The following is a 14,029-nucleotide window of genomic DNA, read 5'->3' on the forward strand; positions in this document are numbered from 1 at the left end:
CTTTGTAGTGTTGTTGTGTTTTGTCTATCCTGTTATATTACCTGCTCTCATGTATCATATGCTTAGGTTGTTGGACTATAAAATATAGGGGGAGTGTTGATCCTAATGTGTGTGTCCTGCATTCCAAAGGCACTACTAACTAGGTGCACACATTCAGGGGGAGCCCGTCTATATTTTGTAGTTCTAAGTATCTTTACTTTCATGTCATATCCTTGTGCAAATCCCTGGTTGTCATCAATCCACCAAAAAGGGGGAGATTGTTAAGGCATATCTCTCTAGATGTAGTTTTGGTGATTGATGACAACATGTTTGCGGACTAATCGTGTGCTTTGAGCATTTCAGAGATTCATCCTTTGGCACGAGACGATTTCTTTCCCCTCGGAGTGTCATTCAAGACGGTGTAGCTCTTTCGCTTCTTTTTGGTGGACTAGTTTCGTAGGAGTCATCGTACTATCAAGAGGGGGTCCGCTTTGGTAAGGCTACGGTGGAATCAACACGTACACATCCTCTTTACACTCTCTGAGCCTTTCCGCTTCATTGGAGATCTCTTTACCCTTTCTTTGGGCAGTGTCTGGTCCCAGCGGTAGTACCGCGGTACCCAGCGGTAGTACCGCTTAGGGGTCATAGGCGGCAGTACCGCTCCACAACGGTAGTACCGCCGGTGGGTCCTCAGCAGTAGTACCGCTGCGGTACCAGGCCCCTACCGCGTTGACTCGAGGGGTCATTTCTCGTGTCGGATTGTGCGGTACTTTGCAGCGGCAGTAGAGCGGCAGTGCCGCTCATGAGCGGTAGTACCGCTCTACCACCGCGGCAGTACCGCTCGGGTCCGTCTCTTTCCTGCCCTCCAAACTTCATGGTAGTACTGCCCGAGGAGCGGTAGTACCGCTGTTCTCAGCGGTAGTGCCGCTGCCTCCTGCGGTAGTACCGCCCTCTGCGGGGCTGTTTTGGGGGGTAACGGTTGGATTGTTCCCCCCACTATATAAGGAGGTCTTCTTCCCCAAAGTTGACCCACCTCTTCCCCCAAAATCTCCATTGTTGCTCCAAGCTCCATTTTCGCCCGATCTATCTCCCTAGCCAATCAAACTTGTTGATTTGCTCGGGATTGGTTGAGAAGGCCCCGATCTACACTTTCCACCAAGATAAATTTGATTCCCCCACTTATCCCTAGCGGATCTTGTTACTCTTGGGTGTTTGAGCACCCTAGACGGTTGAGGTCACCGTGGAGCCATAGTCCATTGTGGTGAAGCTTTGTGGTGTCGTCGGGAGCCTCCAATTAAGTTGTGGAGATTGCCCCAACCTTGTTTGTAAAGGTCCGGTCGCCGCCTTCAAGGGCACCAATAGTGGAATCACGTCATCTCGCGTTATGTGAGGACGTGAGGAGAATACGGTGGCCCTAGTGGCTTCTTGGGGAGCATTGTGCCTCCACACCGCTCCAACGGAGACGTACTTCTCCTCAAAAGGAAGGAACTTCGGTAACACATCCTCGTCTTCACCGGCTCCACTCTTGGTTATCTCGTCCCTTTACTTTCGCAAGCTTACTTGTGTTAAATCCCTTGCTTGCTTGTGTGCTTGTTGTCATTGCATCATATAGGTTGCTCACTTAGTTGCATATCTAGACAACCTACTTTGATGCAAAGTTTAAATTGGTAAAGAAAAGCTAAAAATTGTTAGTTGCCTATTCACCCCCCCCCCCTCTAGTCAACTATATCGATCCTTTCAGTCATCAATTACCAAAAAGGGGGAGATTGAAAGTGCAACTATCCCTGGGTGGTTTTGGTAATTCCTAACAACATATAGCTCATTGAGCTAATGCTATTTCAAGATAGATATTTCAGGAAAGCTCAATGATTGGCATGGCATGGATTAGAAAGTGGACCCTTCAAAATGCTAAGGACAAAAGATTGGCTCAAGCTCAAAGCACAAGACTCTACATTTTCTATTTTAGTGATCCAAGATCACATTAAGTCTATAGGAAAAGCCAATACTATTAAGAAGGGATGAGGTGTTGCTTAATGAGGTGCTTGCTCAAAATGCTTAGTGATATGCTCCAAAGCTCTCAACTACTTTCTCATATCCACATATGTCCCAAACCACAAGTCCAACTCGGCCCCACCGATTCTTTCTATCCGGCGCCACCGAGTTCAGTTGACATGGCCACTGCCAGAAACCCTAGTCTTTTCGGTCTCACCGATAGGGATCTCGGTCTCACTGAGATGGGATTGTAATCTCTCTGTTTCCCTTCATAACGTTTCGGTCCAACCGAGATGAGTGATCGGTCCCACCGAGATTGCAATGCAAACACTCTGTTTCCCTTTCGTAACGTTTCGGTCCAACCGAGATGAGCGAATCGGTCCCACCGAGTTTGCCTGACCAACTCTCTGTTTGACTATTACCAAAATCGGTCCCACCGAGTTTGTGTAATCGGTTTCACCGAGATTACGTTATGCCCTAACCCTAATGATATCGGTCCCACACGAGTTGACATGTCGGTCCCACCGAAACACCTAACGGTCACATTATGAACCAATTCGGTCTGACCGAGTTCTCTGATTCGGTCCCACCGAGTTTGCTGATTTGTGTGTACCCCTCCACCCACTCTTCATTCGTGGAGAGAGCCATCAGAACCTGCCTACACTTCCAATACATATTTTCTGAGAGAGAACCACCTACACTTGTGTTGAGATCAAGATATTCCATTCCAACCACATAAATCTTGATCTCTAGCCTTCCCCAAGTTGCTTTCCACTCAAATCTTCTTTCTACCAAATCCAATCCTATGAGAGAGAGTTAAGTGTTGGGGAGACTATCATTTGAAGCACAAGAGCAAGGAGTTCATCATCAACACACCATTTGTTACTTCTTGGAGAGTGGTGTCTCCTAGATTGGCTAGGTGTCACTTGGGAGCCTCCGACAAGATTGTGGAGTTGAACCAAGGAGTTTGTAAGGGCAAGGAGATCGCCTACTTCGTGAAGATCTACCCTAGTGAGGCAAGTCCTTCGTGGGCGACGGCCATGGTGGGATAGACAAGGTTGCTTCTTCGTGGACCCTTCGTGGGTGGAGCCCTCCGTGGACTCGCGCAACCGTTACCCTTCGTGGGTTGAAGTCTCCATCAACGTGGATGTACGATAGCACCACCTATCGGAACCACGGATAAAAAATCTTTGTGTCTACATTGTGTTTGCTCCCTCAAACTCCTCCCTTTACCTTCATATGCAATTGTTTTACATTCCGCTGCTATACTCTTAGAATTGCATGTGTGGGTTGATTGCTTGACTTGTGCTAAGTTGTTAAAATCTGCCAAGAACTAAAATTGGGAAAAGGCTAGATTTTTATTTGGTCAAGTAGTCTAATCACCCCCCCTCTAGACATACTTTCGATCCTACACTTTGATACAACAAATTCCGCCGCCGGTTCCGTATGAGTAGGCATGTTTTCAACTGTATTAGAGAGGGAGTGGTCGGCTATGATGACTACTTCGAGTGCAAAGAGGATGCCGTCGGCAAGATTGGTTTCTCCTCTTATCAGAAATGCACTGCCGCCATCCGAATGCTTGCATACAGAGTGCCCGGTGATCTCATTGACGAGTACGTCCGTATGAGCGAGTCTACATGCCTAGAGTCCCTGTATAAGTTCTGCAATGCTGTGATTGCTGTGTTTGGCCCTGAGTACTTGAGAGAGCCCACAACTGAAGATACAGCCCGTTTGTTGGCGATGAATGCCAGCAGGGGCTTCCCGGGGATGCTTGGCAGCATAGACTGCATGCACTGGGAGTGGAAGAACCGCCCTTCTGCTTGGCAAGGGCAGTATAAGGGACATGTCAGGGCTTGCACTGTCATACTAGAGGCCGTGGCGTCTCAAGATCTCTGGATCTGGCACTCTTTCTTTGGCATGGCTGGATCACACAATGATATCAACGTGCTTCAGTGCTCGCCGGTGTTTGCTAGGCTTGCCGAAGGCAACAGCCCACCGGTGAACTTTACTGTCAACGGCCACAACTACGACAAAGGGTACTATTTGGGTGACGGTATCTATCCTTAGTGGACCACTATTGTCAAGACAATACCCAACCTTGTCGGAGAGAAAAGGAAAAGATTTGCCCAAGAGCAAGAGAGTGCTAGGAAGGATGTCGAGCGTGCCTTTGGTGGTTTGCAATCTTGATGGGGCATCGTTCGGTATCTTGCTAATACTTGGAGCACGCAGAAACTATGGAAGGTGATGACTGCTTGTGTGATCATGCACAATATGATCGTAGAAGACGAGCGCCCGGAACGTCTGTACGATCAAGGCTTTTAGTTTCAGGGTGAGAATGTTGTGCCTGAGCATGGAGTAGCGGCAACATTTGAGCAGTTCACTCAGTTTCATGAAGACATGCGTGATTGGGAAACTCACGTGCAACTGCAAAATGATTTGGTTGAGCATATGTGGACTCATGTTGGCAACCAATAGATGTATCTTCTTTTATTCGTTTGCAAAACTATGTGAAACATTTTTATTTGTATTTGGCTTGTAAAACTATACTATTTATTTGGGCGGCTAAACTATTTTGCTTGTTATTTCATTTCACAATATGTTTGAATGCAAATCAATGTAAAATTGGGCGGCCAGCCGGCCACGCCTGCACATATGGGTCGGCGCATTGGGCGCGCTGCTGACCCATATGAAAAACAGGGCGGACGCCGGGCGGGCGGCCGACCCAAACGGACAAAAAGCGGACGAAATCGCCGTCCGTTTGGGTCGGCCCGTTGGAGTTGCTCTAATTCAACAAAACCGCGGCATGCGACTCATGAGAGATTAGGGTTTCCATCCTCTTGTCTAGGCCGGTATGTTCCGCCTCAGGTGGCCCTTGGGCCTCAGGGGTGCGGCGAATCCTAACCTCCGTATTTGGCCGAGGGATCCCGTCCTTACTTTAGGTAATTTTAGTGTCTTCGTTGGGTTGGGACGGCGAGGCGTCGACAACATCCCAGGGCTAGGATAATGTCCTTCTCGCACGCCTAGTGTCGGTGAAGGACATGTGGATGTGTGTCTTTGGCAGATCTCCTTAGGTCAGATTGACGCTTGTATTCGTTGGATCTGCTTACATCCGGTCAATGTTCGGTGGATTCGTCTGAATTTAGCCTCCCATCATTGTAGTTGGTACATTTTTAGATATGGTTCTTTCGATCTATGTTTCTCTTCATCGACGGTAGCTATTGTTTTAGTGCGCTGATTCTTTGGGTCTTAATACCACGACTTCTTTGTAGTCTACTACAACCAAATTTGCCTAGTGCTTATGATCGTTGCTAGGTGATCCATGAATTTGGTTGCAATTTTTGTTACTTCTATTAATTTTTGTATTGTTATTGTACTCCTGCTAAAGTTAGTATAAAGTTGAGTCATTTTTTTGGGACGGGGGAGTATATTATTAATACTCCCTCCGTAAAGAAATATAAAAGCATCTAAGCTCACTACTTTAGTGATCTAAACGCTCTTATATTTCTTTACAAACGGAGCACATGAGAAGATTTCTTAAAAAAGGTTCCCAACTATTGCAGGAGTTACCCCTTCATCATGTTTCTCGTGCGAACAAGGCGATTAGGGTTTTCCCTAGCTTCCATCGATGGGACGGTGCCGCCCCCCGGCCGCTTCATCTTCAATGGCCTTAGGGCCAAGGAGGAAAGGTGGACCAGATCCTTGTTGACGGGAGAGATCCTGTTATGTTTTTAGTTGGAGTTTTGAGTTCGATTAGGGCTTTCCTGCTTAGGGAGGCTAGACGCGCGATGACTCTCTGAAGATGAAATAATGTCCTTCCTACCTAGCCCTCGTCCCGGTGGTGCGTCTAGTGTCGTCGGATAATGTGTGGATGTGTGTCTTCGATGAATCTCACGAAATTCGGTTGATGGTCGTCTTCGTTCGTGTGTTTACATGTTTAATCCTATTGATCCACGAATCCTCACATCAGAGCAACAATTATTGTCGACGAAGAGAAGCATGGAGATGTGTCTAGCATCTTCGGTGGGCGTGTGGAGATGTGTCTCCGGCGTATCTGCCTTTGGTGGATTTGCTCGGATCTGTTCATCGTTCGTCTACGTTTGTGTGTCTTTAGGTTGGATCCTTCCAATCTACACTATTCTTCATCAGCGACGTTTGCTGTTCTGGTGCGCTGGTTCTATGGGGCCTTAGCACGAAGACTTTCCGACTGTCTACTACAACAAGCTTTGCCCGGCTCCGGCGAGGGGGGGCTGATGACGGCGGCGCGCTTTCGGCCCGCTTCGATGCTTGTAATTATCGGTAGATGGTCTATGAATCTGAATGTAATTTTTATTATTTCCGGTGTTCGTTGTACTGCCATGATTAAAGATGAATACATCGAATGTTTTCGTGAAAAAAAAAAAGAAAAGGAAAAAAAAAGAGTACAGTGTGCATCACCTGCCTGATACCACCACATCTGCGGTAGCACAATCTGGAAAGCGAGCTTAATCTGTCGTGACAGTTTCGGCCACGGTACGTCGGGCAGATTTGGCGCCTGATCCGTGACACCCAGCCCAGCTTGCACCGAGCGACGCCAAACCACCGAGCGGGCGGGGTGGGTCCCACCGAAGCCGGCACCACCCGTCGCCGCCACGCGGGCCCCGCCCACCCCCACCCTGATCCCTTGCGCAGTTCAACAAGTGTTCTTCCCCGTGGTGCGGTGCGATGCGCTTTAAAAGGGACGGGCAGGCGACTTCCCCCACCCTCTCCCTCCCCAGCCCAAAAAATTTCCTCGCCCCTCCCTCCCCGAAGAAGAATCCCACCACCACCACTGCCACGACGAACCAATCCGCCCCCTCGCCTCCCCCCAGGGCCGCCGGTACCCCCCCCCCCCCCCCCCCCCCGCCACCGCCCCCCGAGGTGAGCCTTCCCCGCGCTCCGCTCGCTCTGCTGATTTCTCTCTGCTCCGTCCGTGTGCGCCGATGGTGTCTGTGGATGGATAGATAGGCCCGGCGCGCCCGCAGCTTCGCCTCGCAGGCGAGAGCGAGGGCCTCTTGCTCGCTCGCGAAATTGGGGCTCGCTTTTGCTGGATTCCGTGCCGGGGGGTCTGAGAGGGGGAATTGGAGGCGATCGGGTGCAAAGGTGGTGGGTTTCCCTCGGATTCGTTCACCGGCGGTGCTCCAGCTGCGGCCGGTCGGTCCTCTGTGCTCACGATTGGCGTCGGGGAGTGGAGAATTGGGGTTTGTTGCTCTGTGTGGCTCCCCGAGCTCCTCGTCCCGGGTGATTTTGACGTTTATGCTGCACGCTAGAGTTGACCAATATTCGCACACCACAGTAGGCTCAGAAAAAGAAGCGCCTTTATGCTATTCCTTTTCCCTGTGTGTTTTCTGTGGGTGCACATGGATTCCACCATGCTTGATTATGCCGTGCGAGTAATTTCCCCGTGTATCGGTGTATGGATGCAATTGTGCAGCAGCTGCTGATGCTTAGCCGATGTGCTGTCCTGCGTGAGCTAACGGCTGCTGATGCTTAGCCGATGCGCGAGCTTTAACTCGGATGTGCACAGGGTGGGGGTATTATTTCTGCTCTTGGTCCGGTGGTCAGGTCTGGGCTGCATCTTGCGTTTGTTTGGAGTCGCTCTGGAATCTGGATGAGGTTCTCAACTCATCACTTCAATCAGGAGCTAGGTCCTACTTACTAGCTCCTGCTTATCTCTTGCTTTCCGTGAGATGCTGTTATTTGTTCCGCAAGGTTGTTCGCTTCTCAATAGAATATTGAGAAGTGTGAACAATGATTGCTTTATCATTTCAGAAGATTCTGGCCGTGTTTGTTTTCTATCTAGGAGACGGCGCTTGCAAATATTACTCATCTGGTTGTTGTTTAAGTTTACTTGTTGGTTAACTCAGGAGTGCCTTTTTTTTTTTACTGTTTACTGCATTTAGTCGCATTTAGTCTCTTGCGGGCATTTTAACTTCCTTGCATGTTTTATGCATGAGTGGTTCTCGTGGGGGCAGTTGGAACTGCCTGCAATAGATTCCATTTCATTGTGTTATGATTTAGTAAGTTCACACTGATGGTGTTGACGCATTGTTGTGTCCGGTAAAGTGTGCGCCTTCCTTAAATTTATGCATTTGTTAGTCCTTTGAGCTTTTGGATTAAGAAGCCTTGTTGTTTTGTGTTTCTCAGAAGGGTAAATGGGATCGGAAGGGCCTTCAATCGTGACTGTCCATGTTACCGGATTTAAGAAGTTCCATGGTGTTGCTGAGAACCCGACAGAGAAACTTGTGACCAACATTAAATCCTTCATTGAAAAGAGAGGGTTGCCAAAAAATCTTGTACTTGGAAGCTGCGAAATTCTCGAAACAGCCGGGCAGGGGGCGCTTGGAACACTATATAAAGTTTTAGAATCTGCCATTGCAGATAGAGAGAACGGGTCATCAGCTCAGGGGCAAATAATTTGGGTCAGTGCTCGCCTTACTCTTGAGTGGTAAATTTGTTTCAAGGATCATGCTAGATGTCTCAATCTTCCTCTAAATTTCAGCTAAAATGTGCATTCGTATTGTTTGATGTGTTCTTATAATCTCAGCCTGGAGTTTAAAACTAATGCGAAAGCTTCTTCTTGCATTGCCAATCAAAACTCTGAATTCTATCAGATTTCTTGGATATAGAAGTTATTTGCTTCACTTGGACCTTTTACGCTTGTGCTTGTCATTGGTCAGTAATTTAGGATTGCATATAATTGGCGAGTACTTAGTGTTGGAGTTGGAGGTCCACTTCTGTATGCAAGCCACAGCTGATTGTAGTAACGATTCGTAGCTGATAGGATGTGGTCATGCAATGATGCTCTGCCATGCTCACACCTTACATCTTTCAAGATGTGTGAAAAACATGCATTTCAGAAAATGAGAATGGGGAATAATATTGCTTGAGTTTCATTGGATCATATATTATTTGTTCATGAACTACAAAGTGTTGCCAACTTGCCATATATCCGCCATCCTGTGGTTGTGATGTTTTCTGAAAGATACAAAAAGTTCAGTGTGCTTCCATTGTCGCTGAAGATATTTTTTGCATGGATCATTTTTCAGGTCCACTTTGGGGTGAATAGTGGTGCATCACGGTTTGCTCTTGAGAATCAAGCTGTGAATGAAGCCACCTTCCGCTGCCCAGATGAGCTTGGGTGGAAACCTCAGGTTGCGTTGTTGTCAGATTACAAACCCTTCATTTGCTCTGCATATGAGTAGATCTTCTAGTTGCATTTCATTTTACCAGCTTCGTTGTTCCCATGCAGAGAGTCCCGATTGTCCCGTCTGATGGAAGCATCTCACGGACAAGAGAGGTAAAGGTCAAACTGTTCATATACGATGGGTGCTTGCTGAATTATAGCTAGAGATTGCAATCCTGCTGTGCCGATCTTCTTATGATTAACCACACTTCTGTGAACTTTCCATGGTCGACGCAGACTACACTGCCAGTGAAAGAGTTAACCAAGTCACTCCGAAAGACAGGCTACGATGTGATGCCTTCGGATGACGCCGGGCGATTCGTGTGCAACTATGTGTACTACCACTCTCTCCGGTTCGCGGAGCAGCACGGCATCAAGTCTCTGTTTGTGCATGTGCCCCTCTTCTCGACGGTCGACGAGGAGGTCCAGATCCATTTCGTCGCTTCCCTCGTCGAAGCTCTCGCTAGCTTGAACTAGGAACGACAACTCAAAAGGTGGGTTTTGCCTGGTCCTTCGATCCCCATTCTGTTACGTACAAAGAGCCAGCTAACTGACTAAAATCCTTGACCTGTTTCATTGCCTGTAGGTCAGCGGTTTGACCTGGAAAATGTAAAGTTGGACGCAGACTGAATAAGATTGTGTGGTGATTGGCGCCTATTGGTCAGATCTTGCTCCAAAGAAGGGTGTATTTAAGGGGAGAGAAAAAAGAAAAACGATGCTTAGAGTGTGTGTGAAATGCCGGCTTGCATGCCATCAGTTACATGTCCTTAACCTGCATGAAAACCTGGTTCCAATAAAATTGACAGATCGTCGGAGTGGATGCAGCGCGTGCGTGTGATGCGATTTGTTGATGCCGTGTTTTTCTCGTTCTTGCGTTTCCGATGCTTTGGTGAATGGTGGTCATTCGCATTTCTGATTCCAGAGCCATATTTTCACCTCTTGTTCTTCGGATGCTGTATCTGTGATACCACCGTCATCTTCTTTGACAGGCAGAGTCTTCACTTTTTTCCCTCTGTACTTCTGCTTTCTTCATTCCTTTGTGTTTTGCATATGATCAGTGCAGCGTATCCTGCAAATGCGGTGTTAGATGAGCTCTTTGGCGCAAGGTGTCTAAGCATTCGTACAATTAGGGGCGGAGCCAGGATTTGAGCATGGGGCAAGGCACAACAGACACAAAAATTCTAGCATTGCATTGCCAATATGATAAAGAAAAAAAATGATGGTTTAGTACAGAACTACGGACAATATGGTCAATCAACAACGCAAGAAAATTACATTTGTATTAGTTTAAAATTGTCTCCACGACTACCAAGAAGATCAAAAATCAAATGAGACCACCGGAGAATTTCCTTGCTAGTTGCCGTTGCTTTTGGCTGGCCGCAGACTCGTAGGTTCGGTCGTCCGCGCCGGCGCTGATCCGATGTGCCTTGTACGAGCCCTTCGCCGAACTGCCCCAGGCGGCTAGTCGTGCGCCGAAACGATGGAGTCAGGTCCCCTCGTGGCCTCCTCAACTTCCAAAAGGGTCAAAACGCGACTCAGCTCTTTGTTTCCGTGGTGGGCTGAGACATGGGCTTCAAAGCCCCCCCCCCCCCCCCCCCCCTAGCTCCGGCCCCACGTTCAATGCCAACCGGGGCGCCCTCCTTTGACCCGTTGAGGTTGTTCCGGTGGTGGGGGCCCACCTTTGTCATCACCACGAGGTAAATGGTCGTCAGGATGTACTGCCACCGTCTGCTGCTTCTACCATAGTCGCCATTGCTCCACGCCACGTCGACGATGGCACGGCAGCTTGAGGACGCGTTTCTTCTGCGTGTGTTCATCAGGCGGGGGGGGGGGGGGGGGGGGGGGGGGGGACTGTGGCAGTTTGTCTATGATACCCTCGTTCGACACACATGTTGTGTGTGGTGGGGGGGGGGGGGGGGGGCGTGGCCCCCACTCTCCCTCCTTAGCTCCGGCCCCACGTTCAATGCCAACCGGGGCGCCCTCCTTTGACCCGTTGAGGTTGTTCCGGTGGTGGGGGCCCACCTTTGTCATCACCACGAGGTAAATGGTCGTCAGGATGTACTGCCACTGTCTGCTGCTTCTACCATAGTCGCCATTGCTCCACGCCACGTCGACGATGGCACAGCAGCTTGAGGACGCGTTTCTTCTGCGTGCGTTCATCAGGCGTGGGTTGACCAGGGTCCGAAGTCCGAACCAACCACGCTGCCCCTGGGGTCCGGTCATGTCTGAGTTTCAGTGGGGCTGGTCATCCAAAAAGACCAGCTAAGGTTGGCATGGCCAGTCTTTTTCTGATGCTTAATATGGAGTACTATGTAGGCTCATCAAACAACACTTTTGAACTTTTTCGGGTTTGGGATTTGGCCTCTACTATTCCACAGATTTCAACGTCTTATGCGAACGTTCGCCACTTTGTTTTCAACTATTCTGATTGAACCATGGACCTTGAAAGTGAGTGACCATCTACAAATAATTTTATTTTTTCTAGAAATAATAAGCTAAACCAACTGTCTGCACAACAAATTCGCGGCGACTATTTGTCGCTTTAAGCGAGGCGAGAGGGGAACTCTCACAGAAGGTTTCCCTCCACCTGCATAGTTTTGGGCCGGCTCACTGGCGTGCGCGTAGGTATTAAAAATACCTTGGTTCTCCGGGCAGATCTCAGGTGTTGCTAGCCACTACGCCCAGGTCCCTCTTGTGGTAAGTTGTAGGTCATGTCCTACTTGAGGCTATTTGAGCCTTTTTCTCTTTTGTTTTCTTTATTATTTTTCTTCCCCATTTTTCATTCTTTCTTGCATTTTGTTTCTTCCTTTTTTTCTTGCATTTTGTTTAGTCTCCATTTTTTTGTTTGGTTTTCTTTTTTCTTCTCCGTTTTTTTTCTTTTGTTTTTAATGTTTGTTTTAATTTTTACTCTACATTTTCGTATGTGTCAAAAAATATTTTTCTTTAATAAGTGATCAACAATTTTTGTATGCGCGTTCAACATTTTCCAAACGCTTATTCAACATTTTTCAAATCCTTGTTCAACATTTTCTAAACTTGCTCAACATTTTTCGAATACTCTTTCAACATTTTTTAATACTTATGCAACATGCTTGTTTAGCATTTTTCAAATACTCGATTAACATTTGTAATACTTATTCAACATTTTTAAATACTTGTTCAATATTTTTCAAATACTCGTTCAACATTTTTAATACTTATTTCACATTTTCAAATACTTGTTCAACATTTTTTAAATCTGTTTTAAAGAGTTATATATATATGTGTGTGTGTGTGTATATATATATATATATATATAAAGTATAAAAAGAACAAAAATAAAGCAGAAAATGAGAACATAAAATAGAAAAAAAAACAAGAATAAACAGGCCGTGGTCTCCCGCGCGGCTGGGCCAGCCCATCTGGGGCTCCCCCCAACGTGAGGGTTCGGCCTCGTCTCGTGTAACGTGAGGAATAGGCGTGCCCCGTCAAATTGGTCGACCAAGCTCATCCCTCTTTGATTTTCCAGTCGTGTTTCTTCGAAAAAATCTCTATTAGATTTGTTTTCAAAGATTGCAGAAGAAAGTATTTCAAAGTTACATTTTTTTTAAGAATTTAGATAATGTTCAAAATTTTCAAAATATTCATGACTTTAAAATGTCCACAAATTTTACAAATGCTCATGAATTTTTTTAAAAAATTCCAGAACTATAATGTTATTGAATTGAAAAGTTCATGTATCTTAAAAATGTTCATGAATTCCAAAAAATGTTTCCAAATGTAATAATGTTTCATGGAGTTTAGGTAAAAAAGGGAAAAGAAATAATGAAAAAGGGGAAGAAAACAACAGAAAACGACCTATAAATCATATATAACCGTAGAGTCATTTTAAGACCACTATCCGATCCACATCCAATCTGTTTCCACCGGTATATGTGAGCACAAAATAAATTCCTACATAAAGAGTTCTTTAAGTTTTATATTGTAACTTATGTGCTGAAAGTCATTTTTTAATTTTCACATAGATCGCAAATGCTCAGATTATATTTATTTAGTTATTTTGTGACCTTTATAAAAACTAGTTTCAAAACCTGAAAGTGTGATGGGTTCATCAATTTATTTAGTTATTTTGCGACGTTTACGAAAAACAAGTTTCAAAACCTGAAAGTGTGACGGGTATGAATAAAAGGAACCAAGCAAGATGTGTGTGGGGGTTGGGAATCCGTGTGATGAGGAGGATCTAATTTTATTCTATGCTTCTACAACCATTACCATTGGGAATGGGGCGAGGACTCCATTTTGTGACTCTCCTTGACTTCTTGGGTGTAAGCGTAAGGAAATTACTCCGCTCATATTCGATGCCTCCTCAATAAAGAATTGGATGGTGCTAATATTCGAGGACTCCATTTTGGGACTCTCCTTGACTTTTGGGCGCAACTTGATGAGTCCGCCGAGGACGACACTGTGTGGGAGCATATGACTAGTGGCACTATTCAGCGGCCTCCACCTACAAGGCACAATTCCCTGGCATGACCCCCTGTCCTTTGGACCAAATGATTTGGAAGGCTTGGGCTCCGTCAAAGGTTAAGTTGTTTGCATGTTTGGTTATTCAAAGATTGATTTTGGACCGCTGATAGGTTGGAAAAGCGGGGATAGAAAAATTATGGGCTTTGCCCTCTCTGCAAGAGAGTACAATGCGGCACACACCTCTTTTTTAAATGTCGTTACACCTTGAGCTTTGGGGTTTGGTCATGGAAAAGATAGGGCTCAAGAATTTGGGAGTGGCCTCTTGGCATTTGGAGGGCTCCGTAAAGGATTGTTGGGCAAACTAGTAGAACCGACACCGGCACCAAGTAGAACTGGCTTCGCTTACCATGC

At 46.7% G+C, this 14,029-nt stretch overlaps 1 protein-coding gene across 4 annotated transcripts; it reads left to right on the top strand.

Moving 5' to 3' along the window:
* Positions 1–6,659: 6,659 nt before the first annotated feature.
* Positions 6,660–9,992, top strand: LOC109750761 (uncharacterized). 4 transcript variants are annotated; one of them, XM_020309713.4, is made up of 6 exons: positions 6,660–6,867; positions 8,134–8,408; positions 9,036–9,140; positions 9,239–9,286; positions 9,410–9,666; positions 9,759–9,992. In XM_020309713.4, the coding sequence occupies exons 2-5, from the start codon at positions 8,142–8,144 to the stop codon at positions 9,647–9,649; spliced, it is 660 nt and encodes a 219-aa protein (XP_020165302.1). In that variant the 5' UTR covers positions 6,660–6,867; positions 8,134–8,141; the 3' UTR covers positions 9,650–9,666; positions 9,759–9,992. The 4 variants fall into 4 exon arrangements, with proteins under 4 accessions (XP_020165302.1, XP_073364204.1, XP_073364203.1 ...); XM_073508103.1 differs by having other exon boundaries at positions 6,677–6,826; XM_073508102.1 differs by having other exon boundaries at positions 6,729–7,140.
* Positions 9,993–14,029: the final 4,037 nt, after the last annotated feature.

The sequence above is a fragment of the Aegilops tauschii genome, chromosome 2 (assembly GCF_002575655.3).
Source record: "Aegilops tauschii subsp. strangulata cultivar AL8/78 chromosome 2, Aet v6.0, whole genome shotgun sequence".
Lineage (NCBI taxonomy): Eukaryota > Viridiplantae > Streptophyta > Magnoliopsida > Poales > Poaceae > Aegilops > Aegilops tauschii.